Source organism: Oryctolagus cuniculus, chromosome 18 (assembly GCF_051225735.1).
Source record: "Oryctolagus cuniculus isolate XC-2025 breed Fujian yellow rabbit chromosome 18, ASM5122573v1, whole genome shotgun sequence".
NCBI lineage: Eukaryota > Metazoa > Chordata > Mammalia > Lagomorpha > Leporidae > Oryctolagus > Oryctolagus cuniculus.
In genome coordinates, this window is record NC_142884.1 from 25,077,552 (window position 1) to 25,102,968 (window position 25,417).

At 43.5% G+C, this 25,417-nt stretch overlaps 1 protein-coding gene across 4 annotated transcripts in view; it reads left to right on the forward strand.

Annotated features, from left to right (window-relative positions):
- UBA2 (ubiquitin like modifier activating enzyme 2) overlaps positions 1–20,960 on the forward strand; it is a 42,898-nt gene extending 21,938 nt beyond the window's left edge. For 2 of the 4 annotated variants that reach the window (XM_008257280.5, XM_089319135.1), the window contains 9 exons: positions 1,416–1,515; positions 4,176–4,342; positions 6,152–6,245; positions 6,341–6,453; positions 11,337–11,492; positions 13,583–13,679; positions 16,498–16,603; positions 18,397–18,533; positions 20,119–20,960. In XM_008257280.5, the coding sequence (XP_008255502.2) occupies positions 1,416–1,515; positions 4,176–4,342; positions 6,152–6,245; positions 6,341–6,453; positions 11,337–11,492; positions 13,583–13,679; positions 16,498–16,603; positions 18,397–18,533; positions 20,119–20,300 (1,152 nt within the window). In that variant the 3' untranslated portion in view covers positions 20,301–20,960. Of the gene's footprint in view, positions 1–1,415; positions 1,516–4,175; positions 4,343–6,151; positions 6,246–6,340; positions 6,454–11,336; positions 11,493–13,582; positions 13,680–16,497; positions 16,604–17,853; positions 18,534–19,731; positions 19,842–20,118 lie in introns of those variants that run through there. The other 2 variants (XR_011384241.2, XM_070063226.2) reach the window with 2 other exon arrangements.
- The last annotated feature ends 4,457 nt before the right edge of the window (positions 20,961–25,417 follow it).

Consider the following 25,417-nt stretch of genomic DNA (forward strand, 5'->3'; position numbering starts at 1 on the left):
CTTCAGCCACATTTATCATCTGAATCATTATGAACTCTTCACTTCTTTGGCTGTGTACATGTTGCAGATTTGTGTTACCATCTCCGTGTATGCTTTCCTTATTCCCCAGATAAAATAAAAATCCTTATTGGATTTTTTTTTTTTTAATTTATTCGAAAGATGGAGCTTTCACTCTCCAAATGCCAGCAACAGGCCGGGCTGGGTCAGGCTGAAGCCAGGAGCCTGGAATTCAGAGTCTCCCCGTGGGTGCCAGGGACCCAAGCACTTGTGTCTTCACCTGCTGTCTGCCAGGGTGTGCATTAGTAGGAAGCTGGAATGAAAGTGGAGCGCTCACCTGGGTGCTCTAATCCTAACCAGTCCTCTAAATCTGCACTCAAGGCTTTGTGATCTTCACACTAAGTTGTATTCTGATATTTTGTTTATTTTTCCAGGGATTAATAATTGAGTTCTAATATTTAATTTTAAGCAAGATCTAATACCTGCAATAAATGTATTGAATAAATAAAAAAATACAAAGTGGAGCCGGCGCCGCGGCTCACTAGGCTAATCCTCTGCCTGCGGCACCGGCACACCAGGTTCTAGTCCCGGTCGGGGCGCCGGATTCTGTCCTGGTTGCCCCTCTTCCATGCCAGCTCTCTGCTGTGGCCCAGGAGTGCAGTGGAGGATGGCCTTGGGCCCTGCACCCCATGGGAGACCAAGAGAAGTACCTGGCTCCTGCCTTCGGATCAGCACGATGCGCTGGCCACAGCACGCCAGCTGTGGCGGCCATCGGAGGGTGAAGCAACGGCAAAAGGAAGACCTTTCTCTCTGTCTCTCTCTCTCACTGTCTAACTCTGCCTGTCAAAAGTTAAAAAAAAATAAAATAAAAAAAAATACAAAGTGGAAAAAAATAACATATTACAATCACCTGAAGTTCTACCACATTCTTTGTGTAATTGTTTTTAGTCTACATGTGGTAGTGTTTTGTTTTTGTAATAATAATTGTGTTTTTGGGGTTTTTGTGTTTTGTTCTTGCTATTTTTTTTTTTTTTTTTTTTTTTTTTTTTTGTGGGTGGTTTTCTTGGAAAAGACACTTGAAAGAGGATACATGAAGTTAAGGTCTGTTGTTGAGCACTTGTAGAATGTGCATACCTGATTGGCATTGATCTGTAACCTAGAAGATACTGCCGTCTCAGTGATTATATTCAATTCTTGAGGAAAAGGTATGTGTTTATTGAGACCCAGAATTTGTATGATTGTACTTCAGGCTGATGGTTGGGGACGTGACTCAGCAATGTGGAGGCAAGCCAGCGGAGTTCACTAGAGCACCTCTACTTTAAAGTTTTATTTAATGAGTATGCAATGAAATTTTGTTAGATTTTTATTATCTTAGGGACTGCAAGGTTCATACCATTTGCCTTTTTTTTTTTTTTAAGCTTTTTAAAGATGATATCAGATATCTATTGACAATGGACAAACTATGGCGAAAAAGGAAACCTCCAGTTCCATTGGACTGGGCTGAAGTACAGAGTCAAGGTAAAGTAAACATTTTAGTCTTTGGAATATCTTAATTGGAAAGGTACTCTCCTAAATTTTATTTTTAAGATTGCATTTATTAATTTGAGAGGTAGAGTTAGACAAACAGAGAGAGGGAGAGACAAAGGTCTTCCATCCACTGGTTTACTCCCCAAATGGCCACAATGGCCAGAGCTGGACCAGTTCGAAGCCAGGAGTTTCTTTGGGTCTCCCACGTGGATGCAGGCCCAAGGACTTGGGCCATCTTCTGCTGCTTTCCCAGACCATAGCAAAGAGCTGGATCAGAAGTGGAGCAGCCAGAACCTGAACCAGTACCCATATAGGATGCCAGCACTGCAGGCAGTGGCTTTACCTACTATGCCGGAACCAATGTGTACACTTTGGATTAACGGAATCATATTTCTGTACTCTGACTTCCTTTTTTCAATCTGCATTACCAGTTAGCATGTAGTTTTTTCATATTTCCCTTGTAATTAACTAAGGTTTCACTTAGAGACAGTTTTTAAAATTTATGTTTATTCAAGATGCAGAGGGACCGGTGCTGTGATGTAGCGTGTTAAGGCCCTGGCCTGAAGCGCTGGCATCCTGTATGGGCCCCTGTTCTAGTCCTGGCTGCTCCTCTTCCAGTCCAGATCTCTGCTATGGCTGGGGAAAGCAGTAGAAGATGGCCCAAGTCCTTGAGCCCCTGTACCCGCGTGGGAGACCTGGAGGAGGATCCTGGCTCCTGGCTTCAGATTGGCACAGCTCCAGCCATTGCAGCCATCTGGAGGGTGAACCAGCGGATGGAAGACTGACCTCTCTGACTCTGCCTCTCTCTGTAACTCTTTCTTTCAAATAAATGAATCTTTTTTTTTTTTTTTTTTTTGACAGGCAGAGTTAAACAGTGAGAGAGAGAGACACACACAGAGAAAGGTCTTCCTTTTTTTCTGTTGGTTCACCCCCCAAGTGGCTGCTATGGCCTGTGTGTTGTGGCCGGTGCACCGAAGCCAGGAGCCAGGTGCTTCTCCTGGTCTCCCGTGCGGGTGCAGGGCCCAAGCACTTGGGCCATCCTCCACTGCACTCCCTGGCCACAGCAGAGAGCTGGACTGGAAGAGGAGCAACCGAGACAGAATCCGGCGCCCCTACCGAGATTCAAACCCGGGGTGCCGGCGCCACAGGCGGAGGATTAGCCTAGTGAGCCGTGGCGCTGGCCCTCAAATAAGTAAATCTTTAAAAAATAAATAGGAATAAAAAAATAAAATGCAGAAAGATCTTTCTTCCACCAGTTCACTCCCCAAATACCTGACATGGTGGACTGTGCCAGGCCTAAGCCAGGAGCCTAGAACTCCATCTGGGTATTCTACATGAGTGGCAGAGTCCCTAGTACTTCAGCCATCACTTGCTGCCTCCAGCGGTGTACATTAGCAGGATGCAACATGGGGAGCTGGGACTAACCAGGCACTCAGATTATGGATATTTCAGCTATTGTGCCGAATATCTGTCTGTTATTTGGCAAGTTTCTTTTCCCTGAAAGAGATTTTTTTTTTAACTTTTAAAAATTCCTTATTCCGCCGGCGCCGCGGCTCACTAGGCTAATCCTCCGCCTAGCGGCGCCGGCCCACCGGGTTCTAGTCCCGGTCGGGGCGCCAGATTCTGTCCCGGTTGCCCCTCTTCCAGGCCAGCCCTCTGCTGTGGCCAGGGAGTGCAGTGGAGGATGGCCCAGGTGCTTGGGCCCTGCACCGCATGGGAGACCAGGAGAAGCACCTGGCTCCTGGCTCCTGCCATCGGATCAGCGCGGTGCGCCGGCCTTAGCGCGCCGGCCGCGGCGGCCATTGGAGGGTGAACCAACGGCAAAGGAAGACCTTTCTCTCTCTCTCTCTCACTGTCCACTCTGCCTGTCAAAAAAAAATAAAAAAAATAATAATAATAAAAAAAAATTCCTTATTCCATTTCCCCTTAACACATTGTTTATTCATTATCTGGATTGTAATACATTTAAGTTATGGATGGTAATGTGGAGTGCATTTAAGCTTTTTTTTTTTTTTAAGATTTTATTTATTTATTTGAGAGAGAGTTACAGACAGTGAAAGGGAGAGACATAGAGAAAGATCTTCATTTGCTGGTTCACTCTCCAAATGGCCGCAACAGCAAGAGCTGTGTCGGTCCAAAGCCAAGAGCTTCTTCCAAGTCTCCCATGCGAGTGCAGGGGCCCACATGCCTAGGCCATCTTCTACTGCTTTCCCAGGCCATAGCTGGATCAAAAGGGGAGCAGCCGGGACTAGAACCAGTGCCCATATGGGATGCTGGTGCTGCAGGCAGAGGCCTATCCCATTGTGCCACAACACTGGCCTTGAGTGCATTGAAACTTTAACAGGCACTTGGAGACTTGCTTACTACTGTGGAGCAGTTCTCAACAGTTAATCAGAGAAGTGCAAATAGCTTCCATTTATTGAGTGCTGTGTGTTAGGCATAATGCTTGTCCTATCCTTAAATCCCTCCCCCAGGTCCTCAAAGTCTTGTTCTTTTTCCATCTTTGTTTTCTTGTGTATATATTTGTATTCTAGTGATAATTAATTTGTTTCTTTTTTTTTTTGATTTTCCTGTTGACCAGGGATTGCATTTGTTTTAGGACATGGTAGAGGAATTAAGTTCATTGAAAATCCTAATCTTTTCTGCCTTAGGAGAAGAAACGAATGCATCAGATCAACAAAATGAACCCCAGTTAGGTCTGAAAGACCAACAGGTTCTGGATGTAAAGAGCTATGCAAGTCTTTTTTCAAAGAGCATTGAGACTCTGAGAGTTCATTTAGCAGAAAAAGGGGATGGAGCTGAGCTCATATGGGACAAGGTTCGTTTTAAAAGTGTGTGACTGTTAAACATACTGCAAATGTGTGTTTAGTTCTTAAGCTATAATAGAAGATAGAATTTTTTTTATTATTGTTTATTCTACCAGGTTTTAAGGTAATGTGTTGAATTTGATATGATTTATATAGTTTAATCTCCAATTACCCTATTGAATATGAATTCAAGCAATATAAAACTGCATTTTAGGTTCTAATGTATTCATGGTTGACTGGAACATACATAATTACTATATAATTATTGTGAGTTAATTTTATTTGATTTAGTTTGTATTTTCTAAAGCTATAAATGATTAGTTGATGGAAGTTATATATAGTAAGGATTTTCATGGGTTTTAAAATAAAGGAAAGGAGTTTGTCCAGTTTTAGAAACTGAAGATAGTTTTGTGTTTCAGACTTTGGAACTTGGGTGGAATCAGGCATGTAAAATGAAGCTGGTAAACTTAGATTCTTAGAAACATTATTGTCTTGGATTTATGTGATATATAGGGTAACTTTTAAAATTTTCATTGTTAATGTTAGATTAGTGATTTGGAAAGTTTTTAATCATACAGATTTTTAAAAAGAACCAAGAAACTTTGTTAAATAAAGTCTATACCTTAATGAACATTATTCCTACTATTGCTACTACTAATGAAGTGATAGATCAGTAGCCCAGAGAAGTACCTGTTGCTCACTGTGTTGGGTACCTTCAATTGTTCTTTTTTTTTTTAAGATTCATTTATTTTACTGGAAAGTTACAGTTACACAGAGAGAAGGAGAGGCAGAGCGAGAGAGAGGTCTTCCATCCGCTGGTTTACCTCCCAGATGGCCGCTGCAGCTGGAGCTACGCCGATCAGAAACCAGGAGCAGGAGCTTCTTCCTGGTCTCCCATGTGGGTGCAGGGGTCAAAGGACTCGGGTCATCTTATACTGCTTTCCAAGGCCAAAGCAGAGAGCTGGATCAGAAGTAGAGCAGCTGGGTCTCAAACCGGCACCCATATGGGTTGTTGGCACTGCAGGCAGAGGCTTTACCCACTACATCACAGCGCTGGCCCCCTTCATTTGTTTTTAATCCATAATACACAATGATATAAGCTGTATGTGGGGACGGTGCTGTCGCGCAAAGTTTTAAAGCCCTGGCCTGAAGTGCTAGCATCCCACGTGGGCACCGTTTCTAGTCCCAGCCGCTTCTCTTCTGATCCAGCTCTCTGCTATGGCCTGGGAAAGCAGTGCATCCACATGGGAAATCCAGAAGAGGCTCCTGGCTCCTGGCTCCTGGCTTCAGCCATTGAGGCCAATTGGGGAGTGAACCATTGGATGAAGGACCTCTCTCTCTCTTTCCCTCCCTCTCTCTCTCTCTCTCTCTCTCTCCCCTTCTCCTTCTCCTTCTCCGTTCTCTGTGTAACTCTTTCAAATAAATACATCTTTAAAAAAAATAAGCCATTCATGTAATTATTGGTATTTAGTAATTTTTGAGACATTTTGGCTTAATCCAAAATGTAGCCTGAGGTTACGTGACTAACCAATAATTAATAAAGAACCCATGTCCTATCAGGGTGGGTTTTTTTTTTTTAATGTTTTGTTTATAAAGTATGAAATGCATCTTTTTCAAAAGGGAAACTGTTAGTATCTTACTTGGGAATTCACTGAAAAATAGAAGTAGAGGGACCGGCGCTGTGGCGCAGGGGTTAAAGCCCTGGCCTGAAGCATAGGCATACCATATGGCGCTGGTTCGAGTCCCGGATGCTTGTCAGACTAGGAAATTGTTGAGAGATTTGATAAACAATGATTGATAAACTGTTAAATTATTGGCAGGATGACCCATCTGCAATGGATTTTGTCACTTCTGCTGCAAACCTCAGGATGCATATTTTCAGTATGAATATGAAGAGCAGATTTGATATAAAATGTAAGTTATTTTGTACTTTGGTTGTATTGTCAGATCCTCAAACTTGTTTTTCTTTTTAACAGCTAAACATATTCATCTTTTTTTTCCCCCATAAGCAATGGCAGGGAACATTATTCCTGCTATTGCTACTACTAATGCAGTGATTGCCGGGTTGATAGTATTGGAAGGGTTGAAGATCTTATCAGGAAAAATAGACCAATGTAGAACTGTGAGTATTTCTGTTTGCATTCTTTACTTAAACCTCTCTTTAAAAGTGATTGATGAAAAACACCTATATGCACACTCATTCTCATTGGATCTCAGAAGCTAAGCAGGGTTGGGCCTGATCAGTACTGATAGGAGACCCCTTGGGAATACTCTGTACAGTAGACTTTTTTTTCCCAAAAAGCACATTAAATGGCCAATTTTTCAAGTGAATAAAATCAATTTAAACTAGTGGGAAAAAGTCATTGCTCCACTTAAGTAAGCCTCCTAGAAGTGGTAACGATGGAACACATTTGTTTTTCTTTTTCTAGTAAGTGGAAACAGGAGCTAATTTGCTTCTAACATTTCAAGTTGTTTTGTATTGTTTGGGAATGTTAATGTCTGCAATATTTATGGGTGAGTCTACTATCATTTGTGATTTTTTTTTCCAGCTGAATGAATGTATTTTAGAATTTATCTGTAATACTTTAATAAATCTGGTGAAGCTGCATTATTTGAAGGAGCATTTATGTTTACTTATATTTGCATGCTTCGGAGGACAATGTTGATCTAGAACCACTTTCAAGTTCCCAGCTGTAGATTTTACAGCGCATACAGACCAGACAGCAAATGGGAGATTATTTTCCTCTCCCACAAAGCACCAGCATCAAGATATTTTTTTTCCTCTTTCAGGGGGAATGTATTTTTCTCTTTATTCTCCTTCCCATCCAGGTCTTTGCTTTGTTGTAAGAGGTTCCTATAATGAGACTTCCTACATAAGCAGAGGGTGGACTAGTTTTATGTCTTTTTTTTTTTTTTTTAAGATTTATTTTATTTAATTGAAAAGTAGAATTAGAGAGAGATCTTCCATCCACTGCTTCACTCCCCAGGTGGCAGCAATGGCCTGGGCTGGACCAGACTGAAACCGGGGGCTTCATCCTGGTCTCCCACGTACATGTACCCAAGCACTTGGTCCATCCTTAGCTGCTTTCCCAGGCACATCAGCAGGGAGCTGGGTTGGAAGTGGAGCAGCCAGGAAGTGAACTGGCACCTATATGGAGTGTCTGCATCACAGGTGGCAGCTTTACCTGCTTTGCTACAACACTGGCCCGAGGTTTATATCCTTTTTTTTTTGACAGGCAGAGTGGACAGTGAGAGAGAGAGAGACAGAGAGAAAGGTCTTCCTTTGCTGTTGGTTCACCCTCCAATGGCCGCTGCGGCCGGCGCACCGTGCTGATCTGATGGCAGGAGCCAGGTGCTTCTCCTGGTCTCCCATGGGGTGCAGGGTCCAAGTACTTGGGCCATCCTCCACTGCACTCCCTGGCCACAGCAGAGAGCTGGCCTGGAAGAGGGGCAACCGGGACAGAATCTGGCGCCCTGACCGGGACTAGAACCCAGTGTGCCGGCGCCGCTAGGTGGAGGATTAGCCTAGTGAGCCAAGGCACTGGCCTCCGAGGTTTATATCTTAAAACTAAAGCCACTTAGCTGTTCTCTTTGGACTCCTGCTTTCATTCTATTATTGAGTTTATATCTAAAGATGCTTTGCTTAAAAATATTGTAGCCAAATACTTTTGTTTTTATTTAAAATTCTTCATTATAATGTTGAATGAAATAAAAGGACTCATTTACTTTTCAGGAATTTCTAAAAATCTCTGTTGGAGCTCTTAATTTTTTAATACCATTATACTCTTAAACTTTCAGTTTTAATGGAACTTCAGGTTGAAGAAATATGAGAATCACTGCCATTTTCCATTTTGATGTAGTTTAAATTATTTTGGCCATTATATCTTTAATTTCTGAGAATTTATTTTTGTTTGTGCTTTTTTCTTTTTTTAAAAAGATTTATTTGTTTTGTTGAGAGACAGAGTTGGGGGGGGTGGAATATTCCATCTGCTAGTTCACTCCCCAACTGGCCACAACGGCCAGAGCTGTGACGATCTGAAGCCAGGAGCTTCTTCTAAGTCTCTCACAAGAGAGCAGGGGCCCAAGCAAACCTGGCCATTTTCTACTGCTTTCCTAGGCCAATAGCAGGGAGCTGGATAGGAAGTAGAACAGTTGGGATTTGAACTGGCGCCAGTATGGGATGCTGGTTCCATGGGCGGATGTTTAGTCACGCCACAGCCCCTTCTGTTTTTTTATATCAGTGTGAACTGGGGATGTTAGTATAAGCTCACAGATAATAATCATTGCTAAACTACTGTTTTCTATAACATCTTTCTGGTTTCTTTGCCTGCTCAGCTTCATCCCACTTTGTGTTTATAAATGAATATCAGGACAGATACATCATGTTAGCCTCGGTGTTAGTAGTGATAGCAGTTGTTTTTATCTTTGGTGGTTTCTGTTAACACATTTAGTTTCCCAGTGAAGCCCTGATTCAGATAAATCTCTTCCTCCCTTGGGACTCTGCTGAGCCCGGCCAGTTTGCTTCCATTCCTGTTGCATAAATAGTGTTCCTGGCAGGGAGAGGCTGTTCAAGAGGGCTTTACTGCCTCTTGAGGGGTTTACTTTAAGCTTGAGAGAATCCATAGCATCTTCCTTCAGAATTAATTCATAGCAGACAACATACTGTATTATGACCACAGAATGGAGGTTTGTATCTCAGCTTCCTGTTTTCTCCTGAGATTTGTTCTTAAATCTCATATGAAATTGTGTTTATATTCTCCAAACAACAGTAGTGTGAGGTTGGGACCTTTCTTAATTTCAGTGTAATTTTTAAAAAAAATTTTATTTATTTGAAAGAGTTTAGAGAGGGATACATACATAGAGGTCTTCCATCTGCTGGTATACAAATGACTGCAATGGCCGGAGCTAGGCCAGACTGAAGCCAGGAGCTTGGAGCTTCTTGCTGGTCTCCCATGTGTATGACAGGGGCCCAAGCACTTGGGCCATCCTCTGCTGCTTTTCCTGGGCACATTATCAGGGCGCTGGATCAGAAATGGAGTAGTTGAGGCCGGCGCCGTGGCTCACTAGGCTAATCCTCCGCCTAGTGGCGCCGGCCCACCGGGTTCTAGTCCCGGTTGGGGCGCCGGATTCTGTCCCGGTTGCCCCTCTTCCAGGCCAGCTCTCTGCTGTGGCCAGGGAGTGCAGTGGAGGATGGCCCAGGTGCTTGGGCCCTGCACCCCATGGGAGACCAGGAAAAGCACCTGGCTCCTGCCATCGGATCAGTGCGGTACACCGGCCGCAGCGCGCCGGCCGCGGTGGCCATTGGAGGGTGAACCAACGGCAAAGGAAGACCTTTCTCTCTCTTTCTCACTGTCCACTCTGCCTGTCAAAAAATAAAAAAATAAATAAATAAAAATAAAAGAAATGGAGTAGTTGGGACTCCAGCCAGCACCCATATGGGATGCTGGCACTGCAGGGAGTGGGTTAACCTGCTACGCTACAACAGAAGTAAAACATTAAAATAAAACAATTATACTGAGAGGCTTAACCCCTTAAACCTGCAATGCCAGCATCCCATGTTGGCGCTGGTTGGGAGTCCTAGCTGCTTCAGTTAAGATCCTGCTCTTGTGCCCGGGAAAGCAGTAGAGGATGTCCAAGTACTTGGCCACTGCCATCCACATGGGAGACTCCAAGAAGATCTCATTCCTGGCTTTGCACTGGCCTGGCTCTGGCTGTTGTGGCCATTTGGGGAGTGAACCAGCAAATGGAAGATTCTCTCTCTCTCTCTAAATCTTTTTTAAAGATTTATACATTTTTTAAAGATTTATTTATTTATTTGAAAGAGAGAATGGACGAAACAGATCTTCCATCTGCTGGTTCACTCCCCAACTGGCTGCATCAGTCAGATTGTGTCAGGCTGAAACCAGGAGCTTCTTCCAGGTTTCTCACATGGGTGGTAGGGCCAATTACTAGGACCATCTTCTGCTGCCATTCCCAGGTGCATTAGTAGTTAACTGGATCAGAAGGCAATTTGAACTGGTGCTCATAAGAGATGCTGATGTTACAGGTGGTGGCCTAACATGCTATGCCCAAAAATGGGCCCCTTGGTGTAATTTCTAAATTTGCCTTGGTTCATAGTTGGTTTTTTGTTCAGATGTTAGAAAAATGGCAAGTATAGAGGCCGGTGCTGTGCCATGGCATGTTAATCCACTGCCTGTGGTGCTGGCATCCCATATGGTCGCCAATTGAAGTTCCAGCTGCTCCACTTCTGATCCAGCTCTCTCCTGTGGCCTGGGAAAGCAGTGGAAGGTGTGGCCCAAGTCCTTGGGTCCTTGCACCAACATGGGAGAGCCAGAAGAAGATCCAAGCTCCTGGCTTTGGCTCTTACCAGCTGTGGCTTTTGTGGCCATTTGGGGAGTGAATGAATGGAATGGAGATTGTCTCTCAATCTCTGCCTTTCAATAAATAAATAAATCTCTAATAAAAAAGAAAGATGCCAAATGTATGTACTATCAGAAATATATTTATTTTGTTCTTAACTATGTGCATGTTATTATATTCATGATAGGAAATTTAGAAAGGAAGTCACATTAGTTCCAGACCTCTGGGAAAGCAGAAACTGAGATGAAATGTATCAAGTGTGAGAAATTTTAGAAAAATGAGTATATTGATTTTATCCAGGGGATGGCTCAAAGTTGGTAAGAATAACCACTAGGAAGGACACCCAGAGCTGATCCAGTGCTGACACCAGAGATGAGCATGTTTATGCCCTTGTTCTAGCCAAGTTAGATTGCAGAATGCAATACAAGGAGATTTCCTTTCAGGAACCTCACCTTTCACATGGTGGCTAGTAACAAAACAAGGTTGGAAAACTAGGTTTTCAAGAAGGAATGAGTTACCCTTTTGGCCATGTAGAAGGGAATATTTCATTTTTTTAATGTATTGTGAACATGATCTAGGTTAATGTGGTCTATAAAATTGTAACTCACATTTCTAATTTCTTCTTGTGTTTTTTTTTCTCCAAAGATTTTTTTGAATAAACAACCAAACCCAAGGAAGAAACTCCTTGTGCCTTGTGCACTGGATCCTCCCAATCCCAATTGTTACGTGTGTGCCAGTAAGCCGGAGGTGACCGTACGGCTGAATGTCCATAAAGTGACTGTTCTCACCTTACAGGACAAGGTGGGTTCAGAGGCTGGTTCTGTTTTTACTTGAAAAGCAACAAAAACCCAAGCTCCCTTTTGCCTTTTACAGTATTACTACAGTAACAAACAAGCAGAATACTAGATAATTATTGTGAAAGTCTGTGACTGCTGAAATACGTAGCTCTGATTTCACGGGTTGCTTCACTGCCTGGATTCCTGCTGTCCTTTCTTTGTGTGTGTGGTCCAGAATATGTGCCTCAGATAACCAGAAAGAAAAAGGCATATTTGCTGCAACGTGTAACAGATGGGGCACTGTATCATGGCAAGCAGAAGACTTCTTTTATTTTTTCTTTCCCAGGTAGTGGGCAGATAAGAGGTAGTTTGTTGTTGTGTGTGTGTGTGTGTGTTTTTTTTTTTTTTTTTTTTTTTGAGAGAGAGTGGACAGTGAGAGAGACAGAAAGGTCTTCCTTTTTGCTGTTGGTTCACCCTCCAATGGCCGCCGCGGCTGGTGCGCTGTGGCCGGTGCACCGTGCTGATCCGAAGGCAGGAGCCAAGTGCTTCTCCTGATCTCCCATGCGAGTGCAGGGCCCAAGGACTTGGGCCATCCTCCACTGCACTCCCTGGCCACAGCAGAGAGCTGGCCTGGAAGAGGGGGAACCGGGACAGAATCCGGCGCCCCGACTGGGTCTAGAACCCGGTGTGCTGGTGCCGCAAGGCGGAGGATTAGCCTAGTGAGCCACAGCGCTGGCCAAGAGGTAGTCTTACATGGCCATGGCAGTAAAATGACATATGTTTGAATGCAGTGTGAATTCTTGGCTGAAGATTTTGCATTTCTAACAGTTCAGAATTTATTAAAGAATATCCTTTTTTCTTTTTTTTTTTTTTTTTAAGATTTATTTATTTATTTGAAAGTTACAGAAGCAGAGAGAGAGAGAGAGAGAGAGAGCATCCATCCTCGGGTTGAATGGTTGGAGCTGGGTCAGGCTGAAGCCAGGAGCTTCATTTGGGTCTGCTATATGGATGGCAGGGGCCCAAACACTTAGACCATCTTGTGCATCCGGGACACAAACTGGCTTCCATATGGGATGCCAGCATCGCTTACCCTTAGTAGATTTGTTCTGTTTTTAATGATTCAGAAGTGTCATTTCCCTCTTTGGGTGTTGTTTTTGATTATTCCTCTGATATGTTCATCACAGCGCTGCATATTCACATGCCTTCTGAGATGCAGAAAGCATGCTTAGTTGTCAGTGACCTTTCTTTCAGAACTGATTACAAAGGCAAATTGTTTTGCCACTTAGCTTTTTGGGGGCAACAGCAGATCTTGATATAATGGGCTGCAGAGGCTCATTGCTCCACCTTTCTTTCCTAAGAAATAATTGTTGGTATTTGCTGATTATTGAGCTTATGGTAATTCTTCTGTTTAAGAGTGATGGGGTTTGTAGAGTGCTCCTCTGTTGTTTTTTAGGAGCAGATAGGATTTTGAAACATTATACTTCTCAGTACATCCATCTGCCATTATAGGGTTGGCATGAAGGCTGAGATGAAATGTACCCAGTGTGTAGCCCAGGTCCTAATCTGCAGGGAAAGATCCAGAGCCAATACAGGAGTTTCCAGTCCCCTGTTTGGAGGGAGTTTGACCTGATCTATAGCTGTGGTCATTTGTGGGAATGGAACTTGGATGCATCCACAGTTTCCCTGCTTGTCTCATAGGATTTTTTTTTTTTTTAAGATTTTATTTATTTATTTGAGAGAGTTACAGACAGTGAGAAGGAGAGACAGAGATAAAGGTCTTCCATCTGTTTGTTGGTTCACTCTCCAAATGGCTGCTATGTGGGTGCAGGGGCCCAAGGACTTGGGCCATCCTCTACTGCTTTCCCAGGCAATGGCGGAGAGCTGGAGTGGAAGAGAAGCAGCCAGGACTAGAACCGGCGTCTATATGGGATGCTGATGCCGCAGGCAGAGGATTGACTTCTGCGCCACGGCGCCAGCCCCGTCTCATAGGATCTTAAAAGAGTGACAGCCCCTTTCCATTGAAAGGAGAAAGTAAGAGCCTATAAAAGTCTAGGGTTTTTTTCTATGATTTTTGTAATTACCTACATTAATATTGAGAATCTTTTTCTCTTACAGATAGTGAAAGAAAAATTTGCTATGGTAGCACCAGATGTCCAGATTGAAGATGGGAAAGGAACAATTCTGATATCTTCAGAAGAAGGAGAGACAGAAGGTATTATACATTGCATTTCTTCCCTCCTTTGGAAGGAGTGTACATTACATTTTCCCAATCACTGTGTGTGTGACAGCATTACAGTGATAGGGGTGGTGTTTGGTTGTAGAGGTGTTCCCAGGGTGGCATTATGTAGGTGGGATCATCATAGTTCCAGATGAGGTACCTCCATGTTGTTGGCCAATCTCAGGGACCATTTCTCAATAAGCCAGTACTGACACTTCACAATACTGCAGTGCTTGTCTGCTTCCAACAATCCTCCTTATTAGTTCACTGATCCTGGGAGCTAAATTAGTGATGCAAAGACTGTTCTGAGTTAAATGAGAGTGGGGAGAGCAATCCAGTCAGAGTGGAGAAGCCTTGGTAGCCTGCTCCTGCTCCTGCTCCTGCTCCGAGCAGAAGGTGCTGCTGAAAGTCATTGTTCACTTCTGCTCCTGAGTTTTCCTTTAGAAAGTCCAAGCAGGCCATCCCTTTGGCTAATGTGTTTGTTAAAAAAGGCAGAAGGTGTTTGATTATGCTGAAGCTTTTGTAGTAAGAATTATGGCAGCTGGTCTGATTAGATTCAGAAAGCCACACAGCTCCTCTGCCACTTTTATGGTTCATTTCTTGGGTCACCGTTGTAGTTATTCTTCCCGTATCTCAGTTTTTGCCAGCATACTGTTATTTTGAGAGTTTGGAGGCACTCGTTTGCCTTTATGTTGATTTACTCAACATTTGTTGTTCTAGCAGTCATTTAATTGGAGTAGTTTGCCAAATCCTGATGGGGATGCAAATGTCAAGTCTTTCAAAGGTTTAGCAAATGCCACTGTCCCAGGATAGGGCATTCCAGATAAGCACAGGAAAGGAATCTGGAAAATAACTTGAAGAAACAGTATTTTCTGGGTGTGAAGACAGGGAAAACTTTTCTGAGCATTTTTTCTTTTTAAGCAGTGAAAGAAATAACAAAAAATTGGATTTAAAATTGAAATTATTTAGAAAATTGTATCCTTTAAACATGAAACTTGAATTTGAAATATAAGAAGGATTGCAAAATGTTAGAATTTTAAAAATAATTTTCTGTGAACACTTTGAATCCTCATGTAGTCTCCATTCAGTATGTACAAGGCACTGGGGTCACAGATCGGCCAGCACAATGTGATCTGTTCCCCTCCCAGGGCAGATCATATAGTGGACTGAGTTGTGAGTAGGGAGTATGAATTTAGAGTGAGGTGAGGAAACAGTTTTGTGTGAGACTTGAGGATGACAGCCGGAAGACAAAGAATCTGAACACGTAGTAGAGAATGGATTACTAAATCAGAAGGGCCCTGGAATAACAATGGTACCATAAGATTAGAAGAGTTGGTTTTTACTGGAATACTTGTAATTCATTTAAGGCAAAGGTTTAGAGTGTAGGTGAGTTCTAAGAACTGTTTGTTAAATACTGGGAACATTAAGTTGAATCAGAAAAGACATTTGGAAGAAAACTGGTTTGGAATGATTATTTTTGGGAGGCTTTGCTAATTCATTGAAAACCATTCAAATAAAGCATTCTTTTATTTCTCAGTTGTAAAATTCTCTAAATGTTTATTGAAGTATCACAAGCAACTTCTTTGGAAATCGAATGTATTTCAAATTACTCTGTAAAATGCTTCTGTCTCTTCCAGGACCCCAGAATTAACCTGATTTGAATGATAAAGGGGTTTTTAGGGATGGGGGTTAATTATTTACTTGAAAGAGAGAGGTCTTCCATCTGGTGGTTCGCTCTCCAAATGGCCACAGGGGAAGGAACTGAGTCAGTCCGAAGACAGGAACTTCTTCAGGGTCTCTCAATGGGTACAGGGGCCCTCATCCTGCTGCTTTCCCAGGCACATTAGCAGGCGCTGGATCGGAAGTGGAGCAGTCGGGGCTTGAGCCGATGGCCATATGGGATGCCAGTGCTGCAGGCCAGGGCTTTAACCCTCTGCGCCACAGCGCCAGCCCCTGGGACAGGGTTGTTAGAACTTCTAGTTTCGCTTCCCTTGAGGTAGTTTTGACAGTTGAGTGCACAGGGCTCAATTCCTAAGTGCCTAATATTTAGTGTGTTAGTTTGCTAGGTTACCGTAATGAGCAGCACACCCTGAACAGCTTCATCCACAGAGATTTATTTTCTCACCCTTCACGTTGCCAGGCTCGGTTTATCCTGAGGCTTTTTCTCTCCTTGGCTTGCTGTGTGTTCACGTGGCCTTTCCCTCAGGAGTGCATACCCCTGACACCTCTGTGTCCAGATTTCCTCTTGATAGAAGGGATAGCATCAGGTTGGGTCAGAACCACCAGCACAGCCTTCTTCTAATTTAATCACCTCTTTGCAAAGCCCTGCAAACACAGGCACATTCTGAGTTACTGGTGATTAGATATCAACCTGACTTTTTTGGGAGTGCGTAATTCAGCCCGTATTGAGGAGAAGTTAGCTTATTTGTTTACTGATTTTTCATTTTATTTGAAAAAGACAAGAGATCTTCCATCTACTGATTTGCTTCCCAAATACCAGCAACAGCTGGGGCTGGGCCAGGCAGAAGCCTGAAGCCTGAAGCCTGGAGCTCCATTAAGGTCTCCCACATGGGTGGCAGGGATTCGAGTAATTGAGCTCGTTATCTGCTGTCTTGTTCTGGTGCACATTAACAGGAAGTGGGGTGGAAGTGAAGGAACCGAGTGATTGAATCAGCCACTCTGCCAGGGGATGCTGGTGTCCCAAGTGGCATCTTACCCGTTGTGCCAAATGTCTGTCCTCTTAGCTTTTTAAAAAACTAACCTGACTCCTCCATGAAGATATAACTAAAGGTTCTCCCTTTACATTTCCTAGCTAATAATCACAAGAAGTTGTCAGAATTTGGAATTAGAAATGGTAGCCGGCTCCAAGCGGATGACTTTCTTCAGGACTATACTTTGTTGATCAACATCCTTCATAGGTAGGAGCAATTCATATTTCTAAGTGTGAGGATTTTTTGAATATACAAACTTGAGATAAAATAGAGGGGAAATGTTTTCTTACCTTAACACCTCCACTGCTCATTGGAACACACATGATATATTTTGTTTGAGTTGGCCACTGATTTCCTGAAGCTTGAACTTCAGGAAGATTTATGGTTTCAGAAAAAAGAGATGCAAAATGTATTTAAGGATAATTTAGTGGTGGCTTATTAGAAAGACCTAGAATCCAGGCCTTTGCATAGTCTTTTTATCTTTTTTTTTAAGATTTATTTTTATGTGTTTGAAATTCAAAGGTACAGAGAGTGCGAGAGCTCTTCCATCTGCTGCTTCACTCCCCAGATGGCTGCAGTGTCAAGGCTAGGCTAGGTGGAAGCCAGGAGCCAGGAGCTTCATCAGGGTCTCCCATTTGGGTGCAGGGGCCCAAGTGCTTGGGCCATCTTCTGCTTTCCCAGACACATTAGCAGGGAGCTGGATCAGAAGCGGAGCAGTAGCACCCATATGGGATGCAGGCATTGCATGTGGTGGTTTAACCCACTACACCATAACGCCAGAGATAAATTCATTTTAATAACTGAACTGAAGTTTTCAAGTTTTTAAGATTTCCTAGAGGAGAAGAGAGAATTATTTTTTTCCCATAACAGATTTATTAGTGGTTCTTCAACAGTAACAAAAGAATATTAAGATTTACTCCAGGCAGGTTTTCGAGTCAAGGTTTTTTTAAACTTGGTTTTACTTCTTACCCATTTTAAAAATAACAAATGCTTACTGAATCTTTACACAAGATCCGGGAGAAATTCAGTTTTATGTTCATCTGTTGAACACACTGTGTTTTTGTGTTTGCTCATTGAAACCCCTAAAGTGACACACAGTGATGTGTCCAGTTTGCCAGTATTGCCACCTGCAGTATTCTGTATATAGTGTCTGTGTGGTTGTTTAGAGAGAATTACAGTTTATACTTGGTTTATAAAAAGCATAAAATGATAAGAAAGACTAAATGCGGATTATTAGAAAAAAGTCAAATTCAAAAAATTACACAATGGAGACACAGATAAATGTTGCCAGTGTGATATTTGGCCTCGGTTGGACACCAGTTGGGTGGAAGTGGTGTGCTTGTGTTTAGTTGTGAAAGAAAAGACAATGAAAGGACATGTAAATAAAAGTGGAAATATCACCTGGTGTCTAAAAGAGGAGGCATAATTAGGGTTTTTTTTTTTATCATATTTTTTAGCTCTCTGGGAACAGAACCCCCCTTAAAATATGTAAGTCTTTTGTTTGACTTTCATGCATTGAGTTTTCATACATGTTTTTGGGAACTAATGTACAAAAGCAGGGTACTGCTTGTAAAGATGGGGGGGGACCCAGAAACCTTATGCTACACAGCCCTGAAACACCAGGTTACTGGGGTCAAGGTCAGATTCCAAGTAGAATCCTTTGGTGTAGTAACTGAAGAATAATGTCTGAAGTTACCTTGGGCTATGGTTTTGGACTCAGTTTTGCGCTTTATCAACAAGAGTTACTTAGCCTTTTTTTGAAAAAGCCTTTCCCTGATTTGAAGGTAGAATGGTTTTGACCATTTGAATTAGAGTTTTGAATTATTAACAAAAATCTCGTGTGAAATCTTTTGATTATTATTTTAACTCTTTGAAAATCAGAATGCAAATATTTGCTGCATATATGGTTGAACTTGAGGAACGGCACCTCAGAGGCACTCCTTTGCCTTGTGAATAGCTGGGGCAGTGGTTCTGTTTTATAGTGTGTGATTTTTTTCCAGTGAAGACCTAGGAAAGGATGTTGAATTTGAAGTGGTTGGTGATGCCCCAGAAAAAGTGGGGCCCAAACAGGCTGACGATGCTGCTAAAAGCATAACCAATGGCAGTGACGACGGAGCTCAGCCTTCTACCTCCACAGGTGAGTCACGGCCCCACTAGCAAGAGCATGGAGAAGGCAGTTCTGTGAATGTGGACGGTACCATGGGAACCCATAAAACTGTCAGACGTGTGTGGTGGTTGGTGTGGATTGTTGTAACAAAGCTACAAATTTATAAAGCCATGAGTACATTTAAGACTGGGGGAAATTCTTACAGAAAATACAAACACTTGGTTGTTTTTTGTTGATTGGATTTTATAGCTACAAGTGTCAGTTTACTGGTACGTGAAGTCAGTTCAGTCAGTGAGGAAGAAGTAGTTTTGGATTTTGTATGTGCTTTATTTAAGCGCAACAAATCAGTGCATCTGACTGTTTGCAGTGAACAGGTGGTTGGTGAGTATAGACTGTTAGCATTTGAGTTTCCTCACAGCCAGTGTGCACCTGAGATGTCTGTTCCCCTGGGTTTTCAGTGCTGGAACTTGATGTTTTTCCAAATAACTGATTCTTTATTATGGTGTGATTTGAATGTTTACTCTTTTTTTTCCCCATCATTCTTTGGTCAGGAAACTAAAGGTTACCAATTTTTAACTTCTGTTTCTTTGATTTTTTTTGAGAGAGGCAGATATAGAGCTCTTGTGTGCTGTTTGACTCCCTAAATGCCCACAGGGGCTGGGCTGGGCTGGGCTGGGTCAGGTCAGATGAAAGGTAGCAGGTGGGGATTCATTCCAGGTCTCCTGCGTGGGTGCTGGGAGCCTTACCACTGCCTCTCAGGGTCTGCATTAGTAGCAGGCTGGAGTCAGGAACCACAGCCAGATCTCAAACCCAGCCACTCTGGTATGGGACACAGGCAACTTTTAACCGCTGGCTAAACACCAGCCTCTGGAGTATGTTTACTCGTGGGTCTAATACCCTCAGAGATTTTGGAAGTGGTTTTTGAGATCAGGTTATAGGGTGACCCATGTTGGGCCATTGATGGCAACCCCCCCTGAGACTAGAGAGCCCTGTCATCCTCCTTTGAGAAAGAGACTGTGCTATAACAATATAAGATGGATGTTCTGCCTTTGATTTTTGTGGAGGGGGAAATTAAAAACTACCTTGGTCATGGTTTCAGAGCATGAAGTGTGGAACCCTATGCCTAGGTTTGAATCCTGTATCTTGTGCTACTATGTGACCTTAAGAAGTCAATCTTTGAACCTCAGTTTCCTTTTCTGGAAAATGCATAATGCTATCTTCTTTGTAGGGTTGTTGTGATGATTAAATGAGTTGTTATATGCAAAGTGCTCAGAACAGTCCCTGGCACCTTGTAAGTGCTATATCTGTTGTTACTATTACCACTGCCGTTATTAGGATGTGCACCCTCTGCTTTTCTGTTGGAGAAGGTGGACACAGAATCTAGGGGGCATAATGATTTCTTTGAGTTATATAATGCTTGTTTAAAATGTTTTTATTTTGATTTGAAAAGAAGTAAATGCTTCTATAAAACATTTAAAACTATGGAAATATGTCATGTGTAAAATATGTAAAAGTTGTTATATATTAGAAAAGTTAGCTTTCAATTATATAGATACTGGTGAGCCATTAGTGACTCCCACACTTTAACCATCCTTTCGTTTTTCTTTGATATAAGCACAAGAGCAAGATGATGTGCTTATAGTTGATTCGGATGAAGAAGGCCCTTCAGATAATGCAAACATCAGCGAAGAAGAGCGAAGTCGCAAGAGGAAATTGGATGAGAAAGATAGCGTCAGTGCAAAGCGGTCGCGCACGGGAGAGCCCGAAGAGCTGGCGGATGTGATAGCACTGGACTGAACCAAGAACCCCTCCGACTCGGCCATCAGGCAGACCAGGTTACTCGTTATGTCCTTCTCCCAAAGGGGAAAGATTGGCACCAGTGACTTGAAAATGACTCCGCCCCCTTTGAAAGCGTTCGTTTTGCTAAAACTGTTAGAGACGTTGCAGTGTGCTATACTGAAGGTAGAAATATAGTTTTCAAAACCCTTTGAACAAAGTGTGTGCATAACCAGTCACGAGGTGAAACAACACAGTGCATGTTGCCTTTTTAATGTAAATACCTTTAGGTATCATTTAATAGTTTAAAAATATTGTGGTTTAGTAAAGTTGATACCTGGTTATAAATATTATGCCTTTATTTTTGGCTAGAAGAATAATTATTTTTAGCCTAGATCTAACCATTTTCATACACTTAACTTACTGAAACAGATTCAAAGAAGTATCAAGTGCTATGCATTGAAATTTGTTTTTAAATGTTAACTGGCACTATGTATATTAATGTAAAAGTATGTTAATTTAGTCAAGTTTTCAGTTTGTACTGCTTAGTATGTCTGTGTAAGAAGCCAATTTTTGTGTATGGTTACAGTTTCAGGTTATTTATATTTGATGTTTTGTAAAACTCCAACGAGGACTATGCTGTACTTACGGACCAAATAAATGGCATCTGCATACTTGTTACACTTGCCTGCACAGGTCCTTCTGCTGCCCAACCAGGTTTACATGGGCTGCAGGTGTGCTGGTTTTAACTCCTAATTGATGGGAAAGCTTAAAAGGTCTCCACTGTTGCCCGTAGATAAATAGTTTGTAAAATAAAGCCTTTAGTAGCAATTTAAAAAAAAAAATTTCAGATAGTCAGCAGTTGGCTTTTTTTTTTTTTTTTTTTTTTTAGAGTATTAGAGTATTAAATGATCTTTGTGGGTCCAGCACCATGGTGTAGCAGGTAAAGCTGCTCCCTGCAGTGCCAGCATCCCATACTGGCATTGGTTCGAGTGCCGGCTGCTCCACTTCCAGTCTGGCTCTCTGCTATGGCCTGGGAAAGTAGTGGAAGATGGCCCAAGTTCTTGGGCCACTGCACCCATGTTGGAGACCTGTAAGAAACTGAAAGGCAGAGTTGCAGAGAGAAGTCTTCCATCCGCTGCTCCACTCCCCAAGTGGCTGCAGTGGTCAGAGCTCAGCCAATCCTAAGCCAGGAGCCTGGAGCTCCCTCCAGGTCTCCCACGAGATGCAGGGGCTCAAGGAATTGGGTCATCTTCTACTGCTTTCCCAGGCCATAGCAGAGAGCTGGATTGGAAGTGGAGTACCCAGGACTCGAACCACTACACCACAGAAGGTAAAGCCGACACCTGCAGTGCCAGTATCTCATATAGTTCCAGTCCTGGCAACTCCGCTTCTTTAAAAAAAAAGTCAGAAACTGCTAGTCGGCAGCCTAGAACGCCATCCTGGAACTCATCCATGAGTGACTTGGCTATCTATCTTCCACTTCCTTCTCAGGGCCTTTACCGAGGAGCTGGGACTGGAACTGGGCACTCCACTATTTATTGGATGTAGGTACCCCAAGCAGTGGCTTAACCTGCTGTTCCACAACACTCACCCTTAGCCCCAGTATCTTAGACCTTGGAGAGGAAGAATCTTTGCTCCTCTTGTAGCCTGCTTCAGTTGTCCTTCGGTTCACAAGAATCCCTTCTTGACTACGCACAGCCTAACTCGAGCCTATAGATGTTGGCAGACCAGCGCTAGGTAAATACACATCTTGCCTTGGACCTCAGGATGTTGGCCCATAGGGTACTGTCCTTGCACATAGATAAGCCTTGAGTTTTCAGAGAATAGAGACCCAGGAAGCTATTTTCTGCATTGTTTACCTGTGCCATTGGTGTTTTTGGCAAAAAAATTTCAAATTCATAATTCATCGTATTGTTCAACTCTGATTCTTGTAATTATTATTTTTATTTTATTTGAAAGTTTGGTTCACTCCCCAGATGTCTACAGCAGTCAAGATTGAGCCAAACAGGAGCCAGGAGCTCCACCTTGTTCTCCGTGGGGGTGGCGGGGACCCAAGAACTTGAGCCATTGCTTTCTGCCTTGCAGGGTGTGCCATTAGCAGGAAGCTGTGACTTGAACCAAGCCACTTTTTAAAAGATTTATTTATTTATTTATTTAAAAGGTAGGGTTACAGAGAGGCAGAGAGAGAGAAGTCTTCCATCCATTGGTTCACTCCCCAGATGGCTGCAATGGCCGAAGCTGTGCGAATCCAAAACCAGGAGCTTGCCTTTTTTTTTTTTTTTTTTTAAGATTTATTTATTTGAAAGAATTACACAGAGAGAGAGAGAGGTTTTCCATCCACTGATTCATTCCCCAGTTGGCCACAACGGCCAGAGCTGTGCCAATCAGAAGCCAGGAGCTTCTTCAGGGTCTCCCATGTGGGTGCAGGGGCCCAACGACTTGAGCCAGCCATCTTCTACTGCTTTCCCAGGCCATAGCAGAGAGCTGGGTTGGAAGTAAAGCAGCTGGGACCTGAACCGGTGCTCATACGGGATGCCGGCACTGCGGGCGGTGGCTTTACCCGCTATGCCACAGCACCAGCCCCTATGTGATTCTTAATTCTGCTGTCCAACTTACTAACTTGTTTTACACCATTTGTGAATTGAGCGTGTAATTAAAGCCTTCAGAACAACGTTCTGTCAAACTCAGCTCTCCAGGATGAGTTGACTGCAGCATTCTGGAGGCAACTGGAGTAAGCCGGATCCTCGTTCATAGCTCTGTGCGTCTGTGAAATGCATTCTCCCTTTACTTTTTTTTTTTTTTAATATCTAAATTTTTATTTTCATTTCATATGGAAGATCTTCATCAGCGGATTCACTTCGTACATGCCTGCAACACCAAGGCTTGGTCAGCCCAAAGTCAGGAGCCCAGAACTTAATCTGGGTCTTCCACATAGGTGGCAGGGACCCAAACACTTGAGCCATCATCTGCTGCCTCCCAGGGTGCACATTCGCAAGAAGCTGGATCGGAAGCAAGTAGCCAGTGCTAACCAGGCACTGATACGAGATGTGGGTACACCCTCCCCACCCCTTTTCATTTTTCACTGTTAATTTCCCTCCAGAAATAATTCCATACTCACAGAACTATAAGACAGGTAAAATGAAATAACCCTGAAATACTGCCTCAGTTTTGCAGTGCGCTCCATTCTTTGCACCTCACCCTGCCTTTTAGAGAAAATGGTCAGCAGTATGTTTCTGGTAATTTGGTTTGAGTGCATGGTAGGAGGCAAGTGCCAGTTAGGTCTGTAGGAGTGTATCTGTTTTGTCAGACTTGCGGTTTTCATCTTTGCGTCAGCTCTTAGTGCTTTTCACAGCAGCCTATCTGTTTTCCACGTGTTTTGATAAAATCCAGGTGTGTCAGCAAGGCATTTCTAACTACTAGGTGCAGGAGTCCTGCCCAGACAAGACAATAAGCCAGGCACAGATCAAGCCGCCTCCACATCCTGGAGATGGAGCCTTTCAGGTCCAGCCTGCATTCCTGGTTTTTCCATGTGATTTGTCTCATTAGTGGGGAGGTCGGAGCAGGGCTTCTTACCACCTCAGCGCCTTTTTGTTTCTTTGTTTCTTTTTCTTTTCTTTTTCTTTTTTTTTTTTAATTTTATTTGATAGAATGACAGCTTTCGTCTGCTGGTTCACTCCCCAAGTGACTTTAACAACCAGGGCTTGGCCAAGCTGAAGCCAGGAACCAGGAACTCCATCCAGACCTCCTGTATGGGTGACAAGGAGCCATGCACTTGGGCCGTCTTCCACTGATTTCCCAGGCGCATCAGCAGGGAGCTGGATGGGAAGTGGAGCAGCTTGGGCTCCAGTGGGAGATGCCGGGGTCCCAAGCAGCAGTTTAATCTGTGCCACTACGCCTGCCTCTGAAATAGTTTTGACAAACACTTTCCTGCCTCCCTGGGAACAGTCTGGTGACAAGTTGACCTAGAGAGTCCGCCCATTCTCCCAGAGACTAAACCACATGCAGTGCATACCAAAGGAGCAGTCAGGTTTTTCTTCTTCTTTATTCAGAAAGACAGGTCTTCCATGTGCTTATTCACTCCCCAAATTCCTGTGGCAGCTGGGGCTGGGCCAGGTTAAAGCCAGAAGCCAGTAACTTCATCTAAGTCTCCTACATGGGGAGCCGTGACTCAAATACTTGAGCCATCATCTGCTGCCTTTCAGAGGCGCTAGCAGGTAGCTGGGTCAGAAGTGGAGTAGAACCAGGCCCTCCCATAAGGGATGCGGTGTCCCAACTGGTGGCTTAACCCACTGCACCACAACACCTGCCCCAGGGTCAGTGTTTTTAAACCTGGATCACAATGAAACCACTGATCATCTTTTTTTTTTTTCTTTTAAGATTTATTTTATTTATTTGAAAGAGTTACAGAGAGGTAGAGACAGAGAAAGAGGTCCTCCATCCGTTGGTTCATTCCCCAGATAGCCGCAACCGCTGGAGCTGTGCCGATCCGGAGCTTGCTCTGGGTCTCCCACATGGGTGCAGGGGCCCGAGGACTTGGGCCATTTTCCACTGCTTTCCCAGGCCATAGCAGAGAGCTCGATCGGAAGTGGAGCAGCCAGGTCTTGAACCGGCACCCATATAGGATGCCGACACTTCAGGCCAGGGCGTTAACCCACTGCACCACAGCACCAGCCCTGTTGATGCAAAACCCTTTAGTAAAAGGCTGCTGAAGAACAGAATGCTAGCCCTGTGCTCAAATGTTACCCATGGATCATTTTTTTTAAGTATCTTTTAAGATTTATTTATGTATTTATTTGAAAGGCAGAGTTACAGAGAGGCAGAGAGAGAGGGAGGTCTTCTGTCTGCTGGTTCTCTCCCCAAATGGCTACAATGCCTGGAGCTGAACTGATCCAAAGCCAAGCGCCAGGAGCTTCTGGGTCTCCTACGCAAGTGCAGGGACCCATGCACTTGGGCCGTCTTCTACTGCTTTCTCAGGCCATAGCAGAGAGCTGGAACAGAACTGGAGCAGCCAGGACTAGAACCAGTGCTCGTGTGGGATGCCGGCACTGCAGGTGGTGGCTTTACCTACTATATCACAGCACCGGCTCCCCATGGGTCACTTTTAAAAGGAAAGCATCAATGTTGGCAATGGCTAT